The sequence below is a fragment of the Sus scrofa genome, chromosome 6, assembly GCF_000003025.6.
Source record: "Sus scrofa isolate TJ Tabasco breed Duroc chromosome 6, Sscrofa11.1, whole genome shotgun sequence".
Classification (NCBI taxonomy): Eukaryota; Metazoa; Chordata; class Mammalia; order Artiodactyla; family Suidae; genus Sus; species Sus scrofa.
Window position 1 is genome coordinate 61,557,139 of NC_010448.4, and position 23,886 is coordinate 61,581,024.

Genomic DNA, 23,886 nt, shown 5'->3' on the forward strand with positions numbered 1-23,886 from the left:
CAGTATCTTTTTTTTTTTAAATCTGTTCCCCCAGAACATTATTAAACCAAACTTGGGTTCACTCACCCAATGCACGGCAAAGCCAACCTACTGACACAGGGTTGTGGTGAAAGAAATTATAGTGTTTATTGCAGGGCACCAAGAACAGAGAATGGGCAGCTCATGCTCAAAAGACTTGAACTCCCTGATGGCATGAGGCAAGGGTTTTTTAAAGACAGGGGAGAGGGTCCTAGGATGTGTGACCACCTTGTGGACAATTTTCTGATTGGTTGGTGATCAGGAACAGGGTGATATTTCAGGAATCTCATAATCAATCTTCCGATAACAACCAGTCTACCATTTATGTGTTTGAGGTCAGCAGTTTCCACCTGGTGGGTGTAAAAACAACTTAAGAATGTGCATCAGAGGTTGTTAACGGTTTTCCTCAAGGATGACTAGTGTCTTTTGATGCCATCTCACAGTTTGACTTTTTGCTTATTTGCATTATCTCCTTCCTGCTTAACTGCCCCTTCTTACTTCCCATTTCTGACCCTTGAGTGATTAATTATTTGAGCACACTCTTTGGAATTCAGGGAAGTGTAAGGCAATCAATGCTTTTTCCACATTAAGTATCGGGGTACACAGAAGGGCTTGTAGGAGGAGCCCCCCCCACCCCCAGGGTCCTGCCAGGTATTAAGAAGAGGGGGAAGAGGATGTCACCACGTGAGCTGTGAGTCCAGGTCCCAGTCCTGCACCTTTATACTTGCACCCACCCTGGGCCACTGTCCCACAGTTCACGGATTTTTCTTTTTTCTTTTTTTTTCCTGTCTTTTAAGGGCCGCAACCGCGGCATATGGAAGTTCCCAGTCTAGGGGTTGAATCAGAGCTGCAGCTGCCGGCCTGCACCACAGCCATAGCCACAGCAACGCCGGATCCTTAACTCACTGAGCGAGGCCAGGGATCGAACCAGAATCCTCAGAGATACTGGTCGATTCATTACCACTGAGCCTAGACGGGAACTCCCTGTCCTAAATTTCAAGCTTCGGTTTCCCCAGGGCAGAGAGAGCATGGACACTCTCGCCCCCACCCCTTAGTCCTCCCGGGTTGAGTCCACTGTAAAGAAACACGTCTGGGCCGGTGCTCAGCTCCTTGTGTGTGCCTTTTCTCCCCGTAGACCCCCCGGTTAAGCCGGACTCGCTTGCTTGGTTCTAGGAGAGACTACACTACCCAGAGGCTGTGCGTGGTGCGTCTGACGTAAACGCTGGCCAATGATGACCCGGCGTAAGGGTGTTTCCTGCGGCGCACGTACGTGGGCGGGACTTCCGGTTTTTCCGCCGCGGGCGCCATTTGTCTCCGCGGTTCGTTGTGGGGTGCCCCTGAGGTGCTGAGAGCTGGGTGAGCGTGGCTCCTCAGGCTTTTCGTTGGGACCGAGTAGGGAAGGGATGGGAGTGCCCTCCGTCCCTTTGATCTGGCCGTGACTCACTAGACGGGCGCGCGTCCTGGTCTTCCGCGGGGCCGCTGTTTCTCGGGGCCCCCGGCACCCGCCGAAGGCGGCGCCCGGAACTGGGGCGCTTTTTCTCGGGGCGGTAGCCAGCCGAGGCCACCCGGCCTTGGCAGGCGGAGGGAAGGGTCAGCAGGCTGCCTGGGCACTCGCCTCTGCGAGCCTGGCTGGAACGCAGGGCCCCATCATGGCGGCGCCGACCCAGCAGCCACAGGTGAGTGGAGGATGCCCAGGATGCTTCCCTTCCAGGGCGGAGACGATTCCGGAAGAAAGGCATCCCCTGGGTTTGTCTTTGGCACGTGGAGCTGGTTGGCACTCAATGTGTCCCGGGTCCTAAAAGGTGTCGGGTTCCTGGCAGATGCTCAGTAAGTCTAGAAAGAATGAGTGATGGGTCCTCCGGGGGTTCCCATCGTACTTAGTAAGTCTCAACCCCCACCTTGTTCATCCATCTGGTGGTCTTCGGTATTGGAGGGAGGGGGAGACAGGGTTTTCCAGGCAGAGGTAACTACATGGGCGAAGGTAAGGAATGTTAGTTGTTAAAGGAGGCCCACGAGGGCTGTGGAGTTGCCATGGTTGCTTCCAGATGCTGAACCGTGTGTTGCGAGGGCGAGATCCTCTGGTCTCCTGCCGAGTGTTCCAGTCACTCTCAGCCAGAACAGACGTCGTGGCCAGTCCCAAGCTCTTATTCTCGTGTCCAAAGCCAGTGTTATTCTTAACCATTTATGCTTCCTGGTCCAGGAGTATTACTGGCTTACTGGCATAGGCGTACATGTTCTCATCGCTCTGGAAGAAAGAAGCTAATGGTTTATTGTGGATCTCCCTGGGAGTCTGGGAGATCTCCTCCCACTGGCAGGGTGTGGGGAGCTGGTCCAGGCGCTGCCATTACCCAAGTAGTAACACCTCTTCAGGTGATTCTCTCTCGAGCCCAGTAAATAGGGCTCTGCTTCTTTGCTCATGTTCAGAGAAATACTTTCAGGCATGATGAAACAGCAGAAGTTGGTGTAAGTGCTTCATCGCCTTGTTAATAGGTATTCAGCTTGATGATGGAGAGGGTCAGGTTACTTTATCAGACCCTTATTAGAGTAACCTGTGTTAAGATTTTGCCTCTGGGGGAGTTTCCGTCGTGACTCAGTGGTAACGAACACTCCTAGGATCCATGAGGATGAGGGTTAGACCCCTGGCCTCCCTCAGTGGTTTATGGATCCAGCGTTGCCGTGAGCTGTGGTGTAGGTCACAGGTGAGGCTCAGATCCCCCTTTGCTGTGGCTGTGGTGTAGGCCGGCAGCTGTAGCTCCAATTTGACCCCCAGGCTGGGGACTTGCATATGTTTCTGATATGCCCCCTGCCCACCCCCAAAAAAATTGCCTCTGGTTTGTAAGACAATACTCTGGGTGAATTGGTAGAGCTGCTTCAGGTCATTGACTGGCACAGAGGTAATGAGATGCTTATTACATCAAGTGCTTTGGGAGAATTAATGAAAATCCCAAAGCACAGCAAACATTGGTTAATTTATGTTTAAACCTCACAGCTGTTATTGGTACAGTGAAAACTTGTATTGATCCAGAAACCAAGGCTCAGGGAGATGATGTCTCCAAGCCTGGCAAGTCTCAGGTTTCAAGAGTTTGGGTACAAACCACAGGAGTCTCACTAAAGAACTAGGGACTTTTAATTTTTTTAATCATGATATGAAGTTCTCAGCATGGGGCAGGCAGCTAGCAGGACCAGGGAGGCTTAGGTACTGCTGGTGTTACCATTATCATTGCTGTTATCATTATGTACTGATTCCTCAGATGTCCTAAAGTCCTTCCTGTTTGCATCTCCCAGGCCCCACCTCTTTTCCATTGTCTTAGGTGACTTGCCAATGGCTCGCACATAGGAGACTGCTCTCTTACACTGCTGTACAATGTCCAGAACATTGTCCACTTCCACTTCAGCCCAGCCTAGAGTTTGGCCCACAGGAAGTGCTTGGTGATTAGGCTCTTAAGCTCTGCACCATTACCAGCCATGCAGAACCAAGTTCTAATCCCATCCAACCCCAAGGCCAACACTGCTACCTCTATTTGACAGGTATCTGTGACCTTCGATGATGTAGCTGTGACTTTTACCCAGGAGGAGTGGGCACAGCTGGACCCAGCTCAAAGGACCCTATACCAAGAGGTGATGCTGGAAAACTTTAGGCTCCTGGTGTCTCTGGGTAAGACCTCACCACTCTGTCACACAGGGGACCTGTCACTTTGTCAGAGGTCCCTGCTGGCTCCATGCCTGGCTAATCAAGAATCTGACCCTCTCCTCCTTGCAGCTTCAGTTGCTTTTGAGATTCATCTCTCCTGCCAGCAATCCCTTTGTCTCTTGGGAAAAGAAACAGTTCTGCTTGGCACCCAGAAAGTGGTGGAAGGAAACGGGTGTGATCTGCAGAACTCAGGGAGGATTTCCAGTTGGGCTGTGTGAGGGCCTGGCAAAGGAAGAGGGAGCCAACAGAGAAATTCCCTGGCTTCTTGTCTTGGCTTCTCCCTCTGACTCTGCTCCCAACCCTGTCTTTTGCGCCTCAGCACGTTTAAGACAGGAGTGGCCACCCCGGTCCCTGCTCTCTGGGGCCCCAGGTGCCTTGTTGCTACTTCTTGGCATAGGTACCCTGTTTCTCTTCTTCCCCTGTTGGGGGACTCCTTGGGGGTGTCCTCGAGGCAGGAGTGGCCGCTCGAGTCCCTAGTTCCCTGAGCCTCTCCCCCAGGGCCCCGCACAGACTGGCCTCCGTGTGAGGTTATTTCACCTTCCAGAGGGGGAGCTGACTGGAGGAGACCCGCTGGCTCCGGGGTCCTGCCCGACCCAGCCAGCAGGGCTGTGAGTGCCGGGGTGTCCTCCGGGACGAGGGCGAGGCAGGCGGGCTCCCAGGAGGCCTTTGCCTTCAGGGCCAACGGGTGTCGTTCTCCACGCCGGGCTCTCGGCTCTGGGGCTTCTCTGTTCTCGTGCGCCTCCATGCTTGTCTCTTGTGCCCTGAGTCCCGGCCGAGATCCTCTGCTGCCGCAGGAGAGAGTAGTGCCGCGCAGCCTCTGGTGGTGGGTTTGTCCCCCAGGGGACGTCGGGCCGTGGCTGCAGCCTCGTCTGAGTGTCAGGCCTGGGGTGTGGGTGGGGCCGGCTTCTAGGGCTGGAGTCCCGGGGTGCCACTCCGCACCCCAGGATGGCCGGGATGGTCCCGCTCAGCAGAGGGCTCCCCAGCCCCCAGTGGCAGGGGTGCCAGGCCTGCGAAACAGCAGCTTGAGGAGGGCTGTCCGTCCAGGGCTCAGGGGAAGCCATGCCCGCGCTCAGAGAACTGGGGTTATGGTCTGTGTCAAGGAGTGGAGGTGGCACAAAAGTAGGAAACGTTTGGCATTGCTAGGTAGTTTACAACCAACTTTTGAAAGTACAACAGTCAACTCTCTGGCGCTGCCGACCTCTTCACTCCTGTTCCCGTGCTCGCCTGGAGCCCCCTGTGCTCCAGACTCTTGCTGTTTCCTTGCGCAGCCCTGACACACTTGCCTCAGGCCTCTGCGGGGGCTGTTCTCTGCCTGGCGGGTGTTCTTGGGCATTTTGTCTTTTCCCGGGGCCCCCCTGGCCCAGCACTGTCACCCCCAGGCCTCATGGAACCGCCCCATCCCTCTCACTTGATCTCATAAACCTATTCATAACCTTAGCCAGTTGTTCTCAAGCAGAGATGCTGCTGCTCCCAGAGGAAGCTCAGCAACATCTGGGGCTGGTTTTGGTTGTGACAGCCACTTGGGTGTGGCTGCTGTTAACCACCTGGAGTGGGTGGAGGGCCTGGAATGCACTAAACACCCTTAGGATTCACAGGCCAGCTTCCTCCCCATCCTCCCAACGAGATTATCTTGACTGAACAGTCCTGCTCCGTGAAGAAACCGTGTTTCAGAGGGTGCAGGGACACGTCTTCAGCTGGCATTGCCAGGCACCCTCATGTATCCAGTCCATCACTTCTTTGCTGCCTCCTAAATGTGTTTGATGGAAATTCAGGGTTTACTCCTCATTCTTTTTTCTTGTTTTAAGTGCTCATTCTTTTTTTTTTTTTTCCTTGTCTTTTTAGAGCCACATCCCTGGCATTTGGAGATTCCTGGGTTAGGAGTCTAGTTGGAGCTACAGCTGCCAGCCTATACCACAGCCACAGCCACATCAGATCCAAGCCATGTCTGCGACTTACATACACCACAGGTCACAGCAACACTGGATCCTTAATCCACTGAGTGAGGCCAGGATCAAACCTGTGTCCTCTTGGATGCTAGTCGAAGTTGTTTCCATTGAGCCACGACAGGAACTCCTAAGGGCTCGTTCTTAAGATACCTTCCCTTCATCCCCCACCCCAGCACCTTTCCCCTTTTCAGCAGAGGTAGTAGCCTCAGGCTAGGAGCCCTGAGCAGCAGGAGGCTGAGCTCTCAGTGAGTTAATAACACTGTTCTGATTTCCTTGCTGCCTTTGTTTCATGGTGACCTGCTATCAAGGGAAGTGTTGCTGACTTTCCCATCTAACAGAGGAATGTAGGAGTCTCTCTCTCTCTTTTTTTTTTTTAATGGTGTTCAGGATTTATAATAATTTTTTTTACTTTTTCCAAATTACCGGTGATTTACCACATTGTGCTAATTTCTGCTGAACAGCGTAGTGACCCATTCATACATATACATACATTCTTTTTCTGTTATCATCCCCCATCATATTCTTTCCCAAGAGATTGGACAGTTCCCTGTGCTATACAGTAGGACCTCAGCAAGCCCTTTTTGAAAAAAATCTAAAAAAGGTTTTTTTTTCTTTTTAACAGCCACACTTACGGCATATGGAAGTTTCTAGGCTAGAGGTCAAATCGGAGCTACAGCAGATGGCCTACGCCACAGGATCCAAGCCATGTTCCTGATCTACACCACAGCTCACCGAAACACTGATCCTTAACCCACTGATCAAGGGCAGGGATCAAACCTGCAACCTTATGGTTCCTTGTCAGATTCGTTTCTGCTGCACCATGACAGGAACTCCTCACAACCCAGTTTTTATATAGCATCTCCATTCCAAACCCCCAGCCCATCCACCCACACCCCAACCTGTCTCAATTGAAAAGCATAAGGTTTTCAAAGTCTGTGAGTCAGTATCTGTTCTGCAAAGAAGTTCATCGTGTCCTTTTTTAGATTCCACATTTCAGTGAAAGCATTCGATGTTGGCGTCTCACTGTCTGACTGACTTCCCTTAGCATGATAATTTCTCGGTCCATTTATGTTGGGCAAATGCCATTATTTCGTTGCTTTAGTGGCCGAGTAGTTATTCCACTGTGTATTGGTACCACCTCTGCTTTACCTCGGCCTCTGCGAGGACTATAGTGTTTTCATGCCCAGCGCGTCACCAGTGTTTCCAGCTCCCTTCACTCTATATTCCTCCCTCTTACGAGATGCTGGTCTGCCATCTACCAAAGCTCCATTTCTGTCTTTTTCTTGAGCCCTCTGTTCCTTTTCCATGGCCTGTTGGTAAAGTCTATAATCTTAAAAGGTGATACCCTTCTCCTTATTCTCTCTCACCTCTGAGTTTTGTTGCAAATCCTACAGACTGTCAAGTTCCACAGTAACTCAGTTGGTATTTTAGAGGGAGCTGTATTGAATTTATATAATCATTTGGGTAGAATTTTCAGTTTGTTTGTTTGGCAGTGCCCATGTCATGCAGAGCCAGGGGTCTAACCTGCCCCACAGCAGTGACAATACTGGATCTTTAACCGCTAGACCACCAGGGAAGTCCTGTCACTTTTATTCTATTAAATTTTCTGTTTTTTTTCTTAGTTTTATTGTGAAACAGTTGACATATGTTACTGGAAAAGTTATACCATGGTGGTTTGATTTACATATATTGTAAAATGATTAACATAGTAAGTTTGACTACCATCCGTGTTATCATATAGATAAAACAAAAAGGAAAGAAAGAAGAAAAGACAAGGAGTTTGCATTGTGGCCCGGTGCTTAACGAACACGACTAGGATGCATGAGGACTCAGATTCAATCCCTGGCCATGCTCAGTGGGTTGAGGATCCGGCATTGCTGTGAGCTGTGGTGTATGTCGCAGGGGAATTTTGGATCAAACGTTGCTGTGGCTGTGGCCAGCAGCTATATCTCCAATTGGAACCCTAAGCTGGGAACCTCCATATGCCGTGGGTGTGGCCTTTAAAAAAAAAAGAAAAAAAGATAAAAGGAAATTTTTCTACTTATCATGAGAGCTTTTACGATTATTCTCTGAACACTATTGTTTATATCATACAGCAGTGTTTACCATGGTCCTTTATTGTGCATTACAACCCTAGTACTAGAAGTTTGTGGAATTCCCGTCATGGCTCAGTGGTCAACGAACCAGACAATGCATGGGGTCATGAGTTCAATCCCTGGCTTTCCTCAGTGGATTAAGGATCAGGTGTTGCCGTGAACTGTGGTGTAGATTGCAGGCGCAGCCCGGATCTCTTGTTTCTGTGGCTGTGGTGTAGGCTGGCAGCTACGGGCCCAACTCAGCCCCTAGACTGAAAACCCATATGCTGCCTATGCGACTTTTAAAAAAAAAAACCTGAAAGTTAGTATCTTTTGACCACCTTTCTCCAGTTTCACCTGCCCTCACTTTGAATTCTTCATTCACTCCTCTTTAGTGTGTTCAGAAGGTAAAGCAGTATCATTTTCTCCATCTAGATCATTTGTATCTCGTCAGTCTACTCACCAATATGTCTATCCGGGTCCTGCTCCCCTCCTGCCTCACTGAAACCCAGGTTAGAACCATGGGAATCAGCTTCCCTTCTCCCCCACCTGGCCCTGGATTCTCATCGATGAGATGCCATCCTCCTGGTCTGCAGGGCCTGTGACAGTTCTGTGACCTGGGACTGTGGAGCCCCTCCCACCTTCTCTCTGCAGCATATGGAGTTCCTGGGCCAGGGATCAGATCCGAGCCACATCTGTGGCAGTGCTGGATCCTTAACCCAGTCTGCTGGGCCGGGGATCAAACCTGTGTCCCAGCACTGCAGAGACGCCACTGATCCCATTGCAAGGCAGCAGGAACTCCCATGGCAGCTCTTGTGGTGCCAGCAGGACTGACTCCCTGATCTCTTCCTGCACACAGTTGGCAGACTCAAGGCTCAGAACAGAGCTCCAAGACTGCCAGGCCTGCCCAGGTGGTCTGGCACAGCTCCAAGTCGAGGCTTTCCCAGTCTGCTCAGGTTTGACGATCTGCGAGGAAGACCCATGAAATTCCCTAACACCTGCCATTCTCACAAAACAGATCATGTTTGTTACAGGCGAAAGATACAGATTAGAAGGGGGCCTGGAGGTATTCCAACCGCGAAGCTTCCGTGTCTTCAGCAGCTCCTTACCTCCCAGGATCGATGTGTGGCCGTCTGTGCCCGAAGAGTCATCAACCAGGGAAATTCAGCAGAGCCTCGGTACCCAGATCTTTATTGAGCCTTCATTACAAAAGCTTGGTTGATTGAGTTGGTGTACATGGCTCAGCCTCCAGCCCTCCTTCCTGAAAGTTCCTTGGTCAGGGATTGAACCCAGACAACAGCAGTGACAATACCAAATCCTTAACCCACTGCCCCACAGGGGAATTCCCAAAAGCCCCAGCTTTCTGATGGCATGTTTGGTCTTTGTGTGGCTAGACCATACCCAAGCCTAGTGTTGCCTTTTTAGCATGAACTATCCAGAGGCCCATGATAAGTTGTCTGTTGTCATAAAGTAGGCACATCCCTAGGTGCAAACCATGAACAACAGAGACACACCTGTCACTCTGGGGATACCAAAAGTTTTCAAGTTACGTTCTAGGAGCCAGAACAAAGACCATACTTTTCTTTGGAGACAGTTGACTTTGCATTTTATACCTCCTATATTCAGTTTGGGTTTCATTAAATGTCCTTTCCTAATGTTCTTAGAGCAACATGGGAGGTGTTTCTTAAAGGAAACTGGAAACACAGGTGTTACTACACTGTCCAGCCACATCCAGTTTGAAATTGTAGTGGTTTCTGCAGTCCAGATCCCTGTCCCCTCACCTAGATTCTCTTACTTAGTCTCACTTTTCATGGTGTCAGCAGTTCAGTGACCAAGAAAAAAAGCAATTACACTCCTTAGATTCAGGGATAGCAACCCTAACACACACAGAGGCACTGTTTTCCTTGTTTTTGGTTTGTTTTTTCACTGAAATGCTGATTTTGTTTCTTCTTTGTTGGTATTACTAATGGGCCCTGTTTCTTGGATTTTTTTCAGGTGACAGAGGGAAACCCAAGACCAGAGAACCTAGCCCTTGGGAGCCAGCCGTCTCTGAGGGAGCCTCCCTCCGGGAACCAACACAAGGAGGCCTAGGGGACCCCCAGTCGGGACGAACCAAGAATCAGGGTGAGCCATCGGTAGTGCAGGAAGGGCCCTTTGGACGAGGGATAGCCTCCCAGAGGGGAAAGCTTCCTGGGAAAGTGAGTCCTGAACATGGCCGCTCAGGGACAGCTGATGGTGTGTGTTCACGGGGTGTGCAGGAGCCCTTCCCTCCAGGAGGAGCTGTCCCTGACCGTGACTCAGGTGGATCGGGTAAAGATGCCATGATCCAGGAAGAGGAAAATATCTTTAAGTGCAACGAATGCGGGAAAGTGTTTAACAAGAAACACCTTCTTGCTGGGCATGAAAAGATTCACTCTGGGGTGAAGCCGTATGAATGCACGGAGTGTGGGAAAACGTTTATTAAGAGCACATACTTGCTCCAGCACCACATGATCCACACTGGGGAGAGGCCCTACGAGTGCATGGAGTGCGGCAAGGCCTTCAGCCGCAAGTCCTACCTCACCCAGCACCAGCGGATCCACAGTGGAGAGAAGCCGTACAGGTGCAGTGAGTGCGGAAAGGCCTTCACCCACCGCTCCAATTTTGTCTTACATAAGAGGAGACACACCGGGGAGAAATCCTTCGTGTGCAAAGAATGTGGGCAGGTGTTCCGACATAGGCCCGGATTCCTTCGACATCACATCGTCCACAGCGGCGAGAATCCGTACGAGTGCTTTGAGTGTGGCAAGGTCTTCAAACACAAGTCGTACCTCGTGTGGCACCAGCAGACACACACCGGGGAGAAGCCCTATGAGTGCAGCGAGTGCGGCAAGGCCTTCTGTGAGAGCGCCGCCCTCATTCACCACTACGTCATCCACACCGGGGAGAAGCCCTTCGAGTGCCTCGAGTGCGGGAAGGCCTTCAACCACAGGTCCTACCTCAAGAGGCACCAGCGGATTCACACTGGGGAGAAGCCCTATGTGTGCAGTGAATGCGGTAAGGCCTTCACACACTGCTCCACTTTTATCTTCCATAAGAGGGCCCACGCTGGGGAGAGACCTTTTGAGTGTAAAGAATGTGGAAAGGCCTTTCGCAATCGGGCAGATCTCATTCGGCACTTCAGCATCCACACTGGGGAGAAGCCCCATGAGTGCACAGAGTGCGGGAAGACCTTTAACCGCAGGTCGTACCTCAAGAGGCACCAGCGGATTCACACCGGGGAGAAGCCTTTTGTGTGTACCGAGTGTGGAAGGGCCTTCACCCACTGCTCCACCTTCATCTTTCATAAAAGGGCCCACACTGGCGAGAAGCCCTTTGAGTGCAAAGAATGTGGAAAAGCCTTTAGCACTCGGAAAGATCTCATTCGGCACTTCAGCGTCCACACTGGGGAGAAGCCCCATGAGTGCACGGAGTGTGGGAAGGCCTTTAACCGCAGGACAGGCCTGACAATGCATCAGCGGATTCACAGTGGCGAGAAGCCCTATGAATGCATGGAGTGTGGGAAATCCTTCTGCTGGAGCACCAGCCTCATTCGACACGCCATCATCCACACGGGAGAGAAGCCTTACAAGTGCAGTGAGTGTGGAAAGGCCTTCAGTCGCAGCTCCTCCCTCACTCAGCATCAAAGGGTTCATACTGGGCGAAACCCTGTCAGCGTGACAGATGTGGGAAGACCCTTCCCAGGTGACCAAACCTCAGCCACCCTCCGAGAACTCCTGCTGGGAAAAGACTTTCTGAATGTAAACCCCGAGGAGACTCTTTTGCAGGAGAAAACATCTACCACAACGTCTGATCGTACATACCAAAGAGAAACCCCACAGGTATCTTCACGATGAGAGAACCTGTCACAGGTCATCCATCAGTTGTGTGAAGACGCATTTGAGAGACTGGCGCAGCGTCAAGCCTTATTCTGCATCTCAGAATTCATCGGTGAGGGAGAGACTGTTTGTTTAGCTACTGTTTTTCTCCTTAGTTTACACTGCAGTATTATCTCAGGAATTTTTATAAAGAGAGGTGGAGACTTAGAAGAGAAAATGTATCGCAAACACAGTTTCTCTGAGACTCCTCTGTCAAGCTTTCGGCACTTTGTCATGGATTCCTTAGTTTACTTGGGGTGAAGGGGGTGTTATTTCAGAGGCAAAGGGCCTTGATCCTTCCTGTGTCTTGTGTGTATACAGTCATTGCTGTCCGGTGTCTGGAGAGTTAGATGGTTGGGGGCAGGTATTTACGCAGCTAAGGATGCACATAGGACAGACGGACACATTTTATCATGCCGGTTAAGACTTTTCAGACTTTTGGAGTTCCCGTTGTGGCTCAGTGGTTAACGAATCCGACTAGGAACCATGAGGTTGCGAGTTCAATCCCTGCCCTTTCTCCGTGGGTTAAGGATCCAGTGTTGCCCTGAGCTGTGGTGTAGGTTGCAGACACAGCTCGAATCGGGTGTTCCCGTGGCTCTGGTATAGGTCAGTGGCTACAGCCCCAATTTGACCTCTAGCCTGGGAACCTCCATGGGCCATGGGATTGGCCCTCGAAATGGCAAAAAAAAAAAAAAAAAGACTTTTCAGGCTTTTGTTTTATTAAAAACTCAATCTGTTCTGGTGGATTTGACCATCAAATATTCAGACTTTTTATTGATCCAGTCTCTTGAGTTCTTAATTTTTATAGCTATACAGTAAATTTTAAAATTGGGAAAAATAAGGGTGTTCCTTTTGTGTTGCAGCAGAAAGGAATCCAGCTAGTGTCCATGAGGATGCAGCTTCCATACCTGGCCTCTCTCAGTGGGTTAAGGATCTGGTGTTGCCATGAGCTGTGGTATAGGTTGCAGACATGGCTCAGATCATGCATTGCTGTGGCTGTGGCCGGCTGCTAGAAATCCTAGGATCCAAAAAGGTCTTACCCACATATTTATAGAAATCGATGTATACTTGTAGAGCAATTTGTTCAGACGTAGAATCATGACCACATTAGGTAGTATGATGCTTCATTTGTTTACTTATTTCCTTTTTATGGCTGCACCTGTGGCATGTGGGAGTTCTGGGCTAAGGGATGAATCAGAGCTTTGGCTGTGACCTACACAGCTTGGAATCCAAGCTACATCTGCAACGTACACCACAGCTCATGGCAACGCCAGAACGTTAACCCACTGAGTGAGGCCGGGCATCAAACCTGATTCCTCATGGGCTCTACTCAGTTTCTTAACCTGCTGAGAGCCACAATGAGAACTCCTGTTTAATTATTGCTATTTCCTTACCATTTTATAAATTTCAGCAATACAGCTTTTAAACATTTTTGTTAGGATATATGTCTAGGTAGTTGGGTATTTTTTTCCGAGTATTTTTCATATGACATAAACTTCAATTTCCGCATGATCTTTAGCAGTATACAGAAAGATAATTGTTCCTGGAGTAGTATTTCAGTATCTTGTACCCACGGCTGAACTCAGTTATTATTTCTAGCAATTTCTTTGAATAGAATTCTTGGTGTGTCTGTATAGAAATGTCAGGTGCAAATTAGTGTTTGTTTGTTTGTGTGGTTTTTTTGTTTTGTTTTGTCTTCTTAGGGCCACACCTGCAACATATGGAGGTTCCCAAGCTAGGGGTGGAATTGGGGCTGTAGCCGCTGGCCTACACCACAGCCACAGCCACGCCAGATCTGAGCTGCATCTTTGACCTACACTGCAGCTCATGGCAGCACTGGATCCTTAACCCACTGAGAGAGGCTAGGGAGTGGAACCTTCATCCTCATGGACACTAGTCAGGTTCATTTACACTGAGCCGTGACAGGAACTCCAAATTAGTTTTATTTCTTCCTGTCTCTACACCTGTTATTTTATTGCATTAGCTAGGACTTCCAGTATGTCGAATCAGAGTAATGAGAAAGGACATCCTTGTCTTGTTCCTTATATCAGGGAACATGTTCAGGTTTTCATTAAGCGCAATGTTAGTTGTAAGGTTCTTTTTCCGTAGAATTTTCCAACAAGTGTAGAAAGTTTCCCTCTGTTCTTAATTTGCTGAGATTTTTGTTATGGTGAATGAGTGTTGAGTTTTGTCAAATGCTTTATCTCCGGTTGATATGATCATCTGAGTTTTCTTCAGTATCTTAATTGATGTGATGTAGTGCACTGAGTTTTGCATATTGAACCAGCCTTGCATCCTTGAAATAAATCCCCCTTGGTTGTGGAGTATAAGTTTTTTATATACATAATGCATTAAGGCATTCCATTTGACTTATATTTTTTTGAGGAAGCTTTCCCTCTCAGCTCTCAATTGATGTGTAGTTCTCATTATTTGCTTGTTTTTAACCACTTTCATTGTCTGGTTTTGGTGTCAAGGTGATAGTCGCTTCCCAGGTTGAGTTGGGAGGGATTGTCTGTTTTTTAGGAAGACTGTGTAATTGGTTTTAATTGTTGTGGGGTTTTTTTTATTATTTTGTTTTGTTTTTTGCTTTTTAGGGCTGCACCTGGAGCATATGGAGGTCCAGGCTGGGGGTCTAAACGGAGCATATGGAGGTCCAGGCTAGGGGTCTAAACAGAGCTATAGCTGCTGGCATACACCATAGCCACAGCAACGTGGGATCCAAACAGAGTCTGCAACCCACACCTCAGCTCACGGCAACGCTGTATCCTTAACCCACTGAATGAGGCCAGGGATTGAACCCGAAACCTCAGGGTTCCTGGTTGGATTCGTTTGCGCTGCACCACAACGGGAACTCCTCTTATTGTTGGTTTAATATTTGATAGCATTCTCCAGTGAACTGTTTGGGCCTGGAGATAATCTGGATACTTTTAAAATTACATATTACTTGATAAATATGCATCTATTCAGAGTATATTTTTCATATTGCATAAATTGGATAGTTGGTCCTTTTCGAGGAAATGTCTTTCTTCGTGTAAAATTTTCTAGTTTGTTTCTCTACTTGTTCGAAGTATTCCCTTATTACCCCCCCCCCGCCCCCCGCCAGCCTCCCCTGTGGCATATGGACGTTCCTGGGCCAGGGATCAAATCCACATCCAGGGAACTGCCACAGCTTTGACAATTCGATCATCTTTTTGATGTCAACAGGGCCTGTACTTTTATCCCATTGTATTCCTGATTTTGGAAATAGGTCAGCTCTCTTGTTATTTTATTTATTTATTTTGTCTTTTGAGGGCCACCCCTGTGGCATATGGAAGTTCCCATGCTGGCATTCAGCCTGGGTCGAATCAGAGCTGTAGCTGCCAGCTTAAGACACAGCCACAGTAACTTGGGATCTGAGTAACGTCTGCAACCTACACCACAGCTCATGGCAAGACCGGATCCTTAATGCACTGAACCAGGATCAGGGATCGAACCCATGTCATCATGGACACTAATTGGGTTGGTTACTGCTGAGCCACAACAGAAATTCCTCAACTATCTTTTTAATCATTGTCGATCTTCTTAGACATTTATCGATAATACTGATTATTCTAAAGAAATAACACTTTATTTTGTTGGTTTTTCTCTATTTCTTTTTTTCTTTTTAACTTTGTTCCTGATTTTTTTTTTTTTTTTTTTTTTTTGGTCTTTTTTTGTCTTTTTTTGCCATTTCTTGGGCCGCTTCTACGGCATATGGAGGTTCCCAGTCTAGGGGTCTAATCGGAGCTGTAGCTGCCAGCCTACGCCAGGGCCACAGCAACGCAGGATCCGAGCCACGTCTGCAACCTATACCACAGCCCACGGCAACGCCGGATAGTTAACCCACTGAGCAAGGGCAGGGATCGAACCCACAACCTCATGGTTCCTAGTCGGATTCGTTAACCACTGCGCCACGATGGGAACTCCTGATCCTGATATATTTTATTTATTTTGTTAATTAAAGTATAGTTGATTTACAAGGTTGTGCCAGTGTCTGCTGTATAGCTAGTTTACCGTTTTTAGTTACACCGATTTCTGTTTTGGTCTTTATGATATTCTGTCTTCTACTTTGCTTTGGTTGTATTTTGCTTTTTTTATTTTTTGAGGGGTGCTGAGATTATTGATGTATTCTTTAAGCACTGTTCCAGATTTATCCCACAAGTTTTAAACAATTTATTCAGTTTTAAATATCCCTTGATTCTTTTAGAGACTTCCTCTGTCTCTAGTGGGTTATTTGGAAGTATACTGTTTAATTTACTACTGTTTGGAGTATTTGCTAATATATTTTACTTTGTTAATTTACTTTTTGTTTCACATTTGGTTGACTGTTTAAATTTGTTGAAGTTTGTTTTATGACCCAGGATATACCATAACCTTGTTGAATGTTCTGTGAGTGTTCTTGAAAAGAATGTGTGTTCTGCTGTCATCGGGTAGAGTTTCCGTCTATAAATGTCTGCACAGTCCTCTTGGTTGGGGGTACTATTCAGATATTCTATATTCTTGCTGACTTTCTGTCTGGTACTTCTGTTGCAGAGAGAGCTGTAAGTTTCTGCTTCAAAGCTCTTTTTCTTTTTTTCTTTTCTTTTTTTTTTTTTTTTTTACTTTTATTTTATTTTATTTAATTTATTTATTTATTTATTTTTTGTCTTTTTGCTATTTCTTGGGCCGCTCCCGTGGCATTTGGAGATTCCCGGGCTAGGGGTCGAATCGGAGCCATAGCTGCCGGCCTACGCCAGAGCCACAGCAACGCTGGATCCGAGCCACGTCTGCAACCTACACCACAGCTCACAGCAACGCCAGATCCTTAACCCACTGAACAAGGGCAGGGACCGAACCCGCAACCTCATGGTTCCTAGTCAGATTCTTTAACCACTGCGCCACGACGGGAACTCCCAAAGCTCTTTTTCGATGTTAACATAGTCACTACTGTGTGTTTGTGTTTTTCGGGTTTGGTTTTGTTTTGTTTGCTTTGTTTTGTTTTGTAGCGCCGCTCTTGTGGCATATGGAGGTTCCCATGCTAGGGGTGCAGTTGGAGCTACAGCTGCCGGCCTGCACCACAGCCACAGCAATATCAGATCTGGGCCTTGTCTGCGAGCTACGCCACAGCTCACGGCAACACCAGATCCTTAACCCACTGAGCCAGGCCAGGGTCGAACCCAAAACCTCATGTTTCCCAGTCATATTCGTTTTTGCTGCACCACAACGGGAACTCCACTACTGTGTTTTTTTGGTTAGCATTTGCACAGTTTACATTTGTCCCATATTTTTAGCCTTCTCTGTATCATTATATTTAGAAGTGTCTTGTAATAGCATATAGTCAGTCTTACTTTTTTATCCATTTTGCCACGTTGTCTTAATTCACAAATTTAGATCATGTAAATTTAAAATAATTCTTGATATGTCAGAGCTTAAGTATACCATTAATTTTGTGTTCCTTTTGTATTATTTTTTGTTTTCCAGTTCTGTTTGTTTTTTGGATGCCCCCCACCCTTCCTTTGGGCTTTACTTGACACTTTTTAGAATTCTTTTGGATACATCTGTAATGTTTTTGAGAATATATGTCTTAATTTTTTTTATTCTAGATACGTAACTTATCACAGACTTTTATGTATAGAAACCTTGATTCCAGTACATTCTTTTACATTCTGTATTATTTTATTTTGTTTATATTTTTTGTCTGTTCCCACAGCATACGGAAGTTCTCAGTCCAGGGATAGAACCCAAGCCACCGCAGTGACAATGCTGAATCCTTAACCTCTAGGCCACCGTGGAACTCCTACGTTCTCTATTCTTAATATAATCATTCTAAGTATTTTCTCATTGTATACCGAATACCATATTTGATATTACAATTTTGCCTCAGCTGTCTAATTGATACCTTTTTACAAAATTCATGAAGAGCATAGTCTGTTTACTTCTACTTTTATTCTCTTGTTCTTTCTCCGTTCTTTTTTGTCCTTTTTTTTTTTTTTTTTTTCTTTTTTTTTTTTAGGGCCGCACCTACAGCATATGAAAGTTCCCAGGCTAGGAGTCGAGTCGGAGCTGTAGCTACTGGTGTACACTACAGCCACAGCAGCACCGGATCCGAGCCGAATCTGTGACGTACACCACAGTTCATGGCAATACCAGATCCTTAACCCACTGAGTGAGGCCAGGGATTGAACCCGTGTCCCTTGCTTAGCTTTTTTAATTATGTGGTGTGTGCCCTTTGTCACATACGGGAAATTTTTAGTTATTCAAGTTTTTTGTTTGTTGTTTTTGGTTTTTGGTTTGGTTTTGTTTTGTTTGTTTTTTTAGTGCCACAGCAGAGGCATATGGAGGTTCCCAGGCTAGGGGTTGAATCCATGCTGCAGCAGCTCATGGCGACGCCCGATCCTTAACCCACTGAGCTAGGCCAGGGATGGAACCTGCATCCTCATGGGTATGTTTGCATTTGGGTTTTTTAATTTTCCAATTGTTTGATTTCCATTTGGTTCTTTTAATGCATCTTCTATATGTTTGCCTTGTTTATAATGTCAGAGAAGGACTCACAGAAAACAGGCAAAATTGTGTAGTCCAAAGTCATGGTCCTCTGGTGGTTTAGCTTGATAGCAGGATAAAAATGCTAGTAAGAACTGAAGGAATGAAGGACTGGCGTCCACAAGTATTTCTGAGAACAGACCTTGCAGCCAAGGGTGACCTGCGGGTAGTTGAGAGTTGTGTTCTCCAGGGAAGGTTTGTGTGTAAAATCCCCTAGTTCTCTAGGCTCCTTACAGCTTCAGGGCTGGAGGGTGGCACTTCCTGTTTGTGACTGAACACATCCCCACTTCCCACCTTGTTTGGGACCTCTGTCTGTCTGTCTGTCTGCTGTGCCTCCGCTCTGGGGTCTTTAATCTCCCTCTTACCTCCCTTCTAGCCTCAGAATCTATACACTGGGCGCCACATTGGATGTTGTTGTCATTTTTTTGCCCCAGCTGTCAGCTGTGTCCATGTCTGTCATCTCAGCCCCAGGTACTTTTCTGCCCCACATGCCCATGGGGCCCTTCTTACTCTCCCTGTGTAACTGTTGTGTCCACTGCCTCTCCCACCCGCTCATGTCCCTGTCATCACTAACAAACAAGAATGGACTCCACCATGGTCACCTAGCTTAAGCAGCCTTCTCAAAATTCCCTTTTTTTTTTTTTTTTTCTTTTTTTGGCCACCCTGTGGCCTGTGGAGTTCCTGGGTTAGGGATCAGATCCAAGCTATACTTGTGACCCAAGCCGCAGCTGTGGCAAAGCTGGATCCTTAACTCACTGTGCCAGGCTAGGGATCGAACCTGTGTCCCGGCACTCCCAACCCCATTGCACTGCAGCAGCAGCTCCCCACTCCTCTTTCTGGAAGGTCCTCCCCTGGTTTCTGAGTTCCTGCCCTTCTTCAGAGGGTCTTTGTCCATCATCCACTACACAATTTTGCTTCCTAGGATCCATCCATCCATATTCCCAAGTAGCTGCTACTTTTCTCACTTGTGATGTGTTCCCTCTGTGAGTTAATTCCCTCTCAAGGCATTTTACCCTCAGTGATCTGCAGAGTCCCCCAGATCCATGTCTCCAGGTTGAATGTTTGTCACTGGCCATCCTGCACTTACTCTGTACACACTGAGCCTATATGCATGAGTCATGGGGCCACGGGATGGTGACACACCCATAATCAAAACAGCAAATACAGAATTCCCATTGTGGCTCAGCGGGTTAAAGATCCCACTAGTATCTGTGAGGACTCGGGTTTGATCCCTGGCCCCTCTCTGGGTTAAGTATCCAGCGTTGCTGCGAGCTGTGGTGTAGGTCGCAGGTGCGGCTCTGATCAGCTGTGGCTGTGGTGTAGGCCGACAAAAAGACCCAGCAAATATACTGTATTACTGTATGTCAGCCATTGTTTTACAAATATCAGCTGTTTTTGTCATTTTTTATGGCTGCACCCACGGCATATGGAGTTTCCCAGGCTCGAGGTCCAATTGGAGCTGTAGTTGCTGGCCTGCCAGAGCCACGGCAACGCCAGATCCTTAGCAGAGCGAGGCCAGGGATCGAACCTGCAACCTCATCATTCCTCGTTGGATTTGTTTCCACTGTGCCACAACGGGAACTCCCACACACCAGCTCTTAACCTTTGCAGTAAGATGTGGTAGGAAATGTGCATTTGCTATAGATCAGAAAATTAAGTCATGGAAAAGTTAAGGAGTTTGTCCAAGGTTCCACGATTCCTTAGGAAGTGTGGGACTTGAGATTAGAGTTAGGTAGACCGGCTGCAGGATCCATGCTCTTACCACTTCGCCTCTTCGCCTCTCTCTTGTAGGGCAGGCGAGTGTACTTGATCTTTTGTAGAAGGCCTTTCTCCTCTGACAGAGCATCTTGACTTTACCAAACTCTGTCCTTACTGGCTGCCTGATCTCTTGTAACTGGGTTTGCAGGGCAACCATTGGGAGGTAGGCGGACTAAGGTGTGGATTTGGCTTCCAGCTTTGTGTTCGAGGTGCCCAGATTCTCAGTGATTCCCACTGTTTTTGGCCTTTTTGCTCAAGCCAAACACCTTGCAGCCATTTTTCATCATCCCCACATCCAACCACTGTCCCATTCTGTTCTCTCTGTAGACTTCAGTACATGTGCATTGCAGTGAATGGTTACACAGTAGGGTATTTTTATTGTAATGTTTGGCTCGCTCACAGTGTTGACACAAAGCTATATATATAGTTGACACTGTATAAAACATATGTTGACCTGGAAGAAAATCCACACTCTTTTGTGACCAGATTGAAGTCATAACGAATGATTGTATCAGGACCACCCTCAGGTTCAGTGATTTGCTAGGAGACTCAGCAGTCAGCATGTCGTTACACTCAACAGCCACACTTTATCAGCCCGAAAAGAGCAAACTCGGCCCAAGGACTGAAATCCAGAGGAAACCAGGGACAATCACTGTGGTCCTGTCTCAGGAAAGTCACACAAGACATGCTTAATTTAAGCTCCATCAGGGAGGAATAGATGAGACTGTCTACTCAGGGAGCAGAGACCTGGTGCCCCGGGTTTCTTGGGGGCACTATAGCACAGCACATTCTGGGCCTCCAGAAGGACAGTGTGGCATAAGCCGCCTGGTTACACAACATACTTGGATACACTGAGCCACCCCTCATTTCTGGGCCTGGTGGGAAATCTGAAATCTAACGTCTCCAACACCGGCCCAGGGTGAATCTTGCAAGCTCAAAGAATAGCAGTCTCAGGCCTGTTGTGTTGTCTTCATAGTGACTTAAATGGGACTACAATACTGATTAATTCAGGTTTCTGCACATTGAGCATATAGAGCTTCCTACAACAGAGTCATACTTGGAGGTGAAAGCATTGTAACCAAAACAAAAAAGGAGTTCCCGTTGTGGCTCAGCGGCAACAAATCAGACTAGGGTCCATGAGGACGCGGGTTTGATCCCTGGTTTTGCTCAGTGGGTTAAGGATCGGATTGGCCCAAGCTGCACACAGGTCGCAGATGCAGCTTGGATCTGGCGTTGCCATGAGCTGTGGTGTAGGTTGGCAGCTATAGCTGATTGGACCCCCAGCTTGGGAGCCTCCCTGTGCCGCAGGTGCGGACCACCTTTCTGTCTTAGTCCTGGGGTGCTCAGTGCTGTCATCCTTGAGTTTTGAAGGCTAAAGTTTTGTAATCTCTACCCACAGGCATGGTACACATCTCATGGAGAAACCACCTAGGCTAAATGGTAACTGAGCAGGTTACTTTCCCTCCCTCAACAGTGTCAGGATGGTGTATTCCTGTTTGTCCTCATTCTTACCTGTAAGCTGGAACACTTAAGTTCCTGGGCACTCTCTCCCTTTATGTTGGATATCCATAGGTTAAAGCAAATGTTCTGGAGTTCCATTGTGGCTCAGCAGGTTAAGAACCCGACTAGTATCCATTAGAATGCGGGTTTGATCCCTGACCTTGCTCAGGAGGTTAAGAAGTTGCCTTGCATTGCAGTGTAAATCGCAGATGTGGCTCAGATCCAGCATCACTGTGGTGTAGACCAGCAGCTGCAGCTCCCATTCAACCCCTAACCTGGGGATTTCCATGTGCTTCCGGTGTGGCATTAAATAGCAAAAAAACAAAAAAAAAAACCCTCCACAAACTGAAGCCAAGGATCAAGAATGCAGATGAGGCTTGGGAAGAGACCAGGGTGAGAGAAAAGGACCTGTGAAAAGTATTTGGAAGTTTCAAAACTAATGGGTGGCTAAACATGTATGAGTTCAGCAAGGAGGGAAAAAAATGAGAGGGAGAGAAAAGCAGGAGCCTCATGTTAGAGAACCAAGGAAAAAGAGTTTCAAATACGGAGGAAAAAACAGGATCAAGTTGTCTCAAGAAAGACAAGGGCTTAAATTTATAAACAAGGGGAGTTCCCGTCGTGGTTTGGTGGTTAACAAACCTGACTAAGATCCATGAGGACATGACTTTGATCCCTGACCTCACTCAGTGCCTTAAGGATCTGGCGTTGCTGTGAGCTGTGGTGTGGGTCACAAACATGCCTTGGATCTGGCGTGGCTGGGCTGTGGCGAAGGCCAGTGGCTACAGCTTCCATTCGACCCCTAGCCTGGGAACCGCCGTATGCCTCAGGTACAGCCCTAAAAAGGTGAAAAAATAAATAAAAATTATAAACATGGGAGTCACTACCAGCCTTGCTCAGTGTGGTGTAGAGGGTGGGACTGTGGCAAAGAGCATCACAAGGTTTGGGAAGTGGAGAAAGTAAGACACAATGAAGAAATGCATTTATTGCAAGGAGAGGAGAAGAGTCCCACAGGGTCTCCCCCGGTTAAAGGGAGAAGGAGGAACAGTGAGACGTGGGGAAGACGGGACAAGAGGTCATGCAGGTGAAAAAAACAGGCTTTAGGCAGCTGAGATGACAGGCAAGACAAATGAGAAAGGGTGATTGCTGCTTATTTCAAGGAGAGACAGCGTGAAAGGAGGGCATTTCATATGCGAGTGAGATTTACACCTGAAAGCCAGGCGCGCGATGGAACTAGAAAGAGCAGCAATACTCGGAGACGCTGCAAGATGAAGCGACCATAGATGCCGTAAGGGTGAGGGAGGAGAGCGGCGAGGATGCCTCAGTGGAAGGTGATCAAGAATGATGGGGCAGGACTTGGGAAAGGAAACTCGGGAAGCTGGAAGCTACCTCAAGTTGCTGTTAATGAACCTATGACCTCCCAGTGAGTTGCACTTGCTCCTTGTCCGAGGTGTGGGGCTTCAAGGGCGTCTGGAAAAATCTGAAATACAAACACCAGGGGGGAAAACCAGGATCTTATCCATACCTTGGCCCCTCCAATGCCTGTTCTGTACTTGCTCAGCTGGACAGCCCCTCCTGGGCACCGCATCCTGCTCTGTCCATAGTTCTCCACACCGTTCCAATGTAAAGATCGCACCTGGCTGGGGGCACTGACACCCTGATTTCTGGAAATGGCTGGTTTGCTTTGCTAAATTCTTAGTATTTATTGTCTTAACACTTTCAAGTATTGCTTTAAAAGTTAGGACTTACTACTCTGAAATGAGGCCAACAGGTCTGGTAATGGCCACTGGAGAGATACTCAAGGGCTCTGGTCAGGTGAGGATGCCCGTGCTCCCCAGGCCCACGAGGGGAGGCGACAGTGTCCTCAGGCAGAAGGACGGAGGGGAGGATGGGCAGACTGTGCTGTAATCTTCCCTGGGTGGAACGGACAAGATGAAGTTAGCAGACTAAGACGGATGAGGATTAGCTAGTTTGGATTTCAGCGCAGTTCAGAGTGTAGGGACTGCCTGGTGTCCAGGGAGGGGTCTGGAAACAAGAGAACCTGATAGGAGTTCCCGTCATGTCTCAGTGGCTAATGAACCCAATTAGTATCCATGAGAACGCATGTTCGATCTCTAGCCTTCCTCGGTGGGTTAAGGATCCGGCGATGCCATGAGCTGTGGTGTAGGTCGCAGATGCGGCTTGGACCCTGAGTTGCTGTGGGTGTGACATGGGCCAGCAGCTGTAGTTCCGGTTAGACCCCTAGCCTGCGAACCTCCATATGCCATGGGTGTGGCCCTAAAAAGGAAAAAAGAAAAGAGAACTTGATAAAGGCAGTAGTTAAGGGGTCAGGCTCTGGAATGGTTGGTTTGCATATGAAAGGCATGCCCATTGGGGAAAGTTATCTGGAAATTAGCTTAGAAGGAGCAGTCTCTACAGAATCGGTAAGGTCCCAAATGTTTTAATAAACGCAGGCTTTCAGGGTTCCC

The 23,886-nt window shown here is 47.9% G+C and overlaps 1 protein-coding gene across 3 annotated transcripts; it reads left to right on the top strand.

Annotated features, from left to right (window-relative positions):
- Window positions 1,286-21,891, top strand: LOC110261306 (zinc finger protein 805-like). Of its 3 annotated transcripts, XM_021097285.1 has the most exons (5): window positions 1,300-1,694; window positions 3,547-3,673; window positions 8,765-8,908; window positions 9,726-9,934; window positions 10,016-21,891. In XM_021097285.1, the coding sequence occupies exons 1-5, from the start codon at window positions 1,668-1,670 to the stop codon at window positions 11,603-11,605; spliced, it is 2,097 nt and encodes a 698-aa protein (XP_020952944.1). In that variant the 5' UTR covers window positions 1,300-1,667; the 3' UTR covers window positions 11,606-21,891. The 3 variants fall into 3 exon arrangements, with proteins under 3 accessions (XP_020952945.1, XP_020952944.1, XP_020952943.1); XM_021097286.1 differs by having other exon boundaries at window positions 1,286-1,374; window positions 9,726-21,891; XM_021097284.1 differs by having other exon boundaries at window positions 1,301-1,694; window positions 9,726-21,891.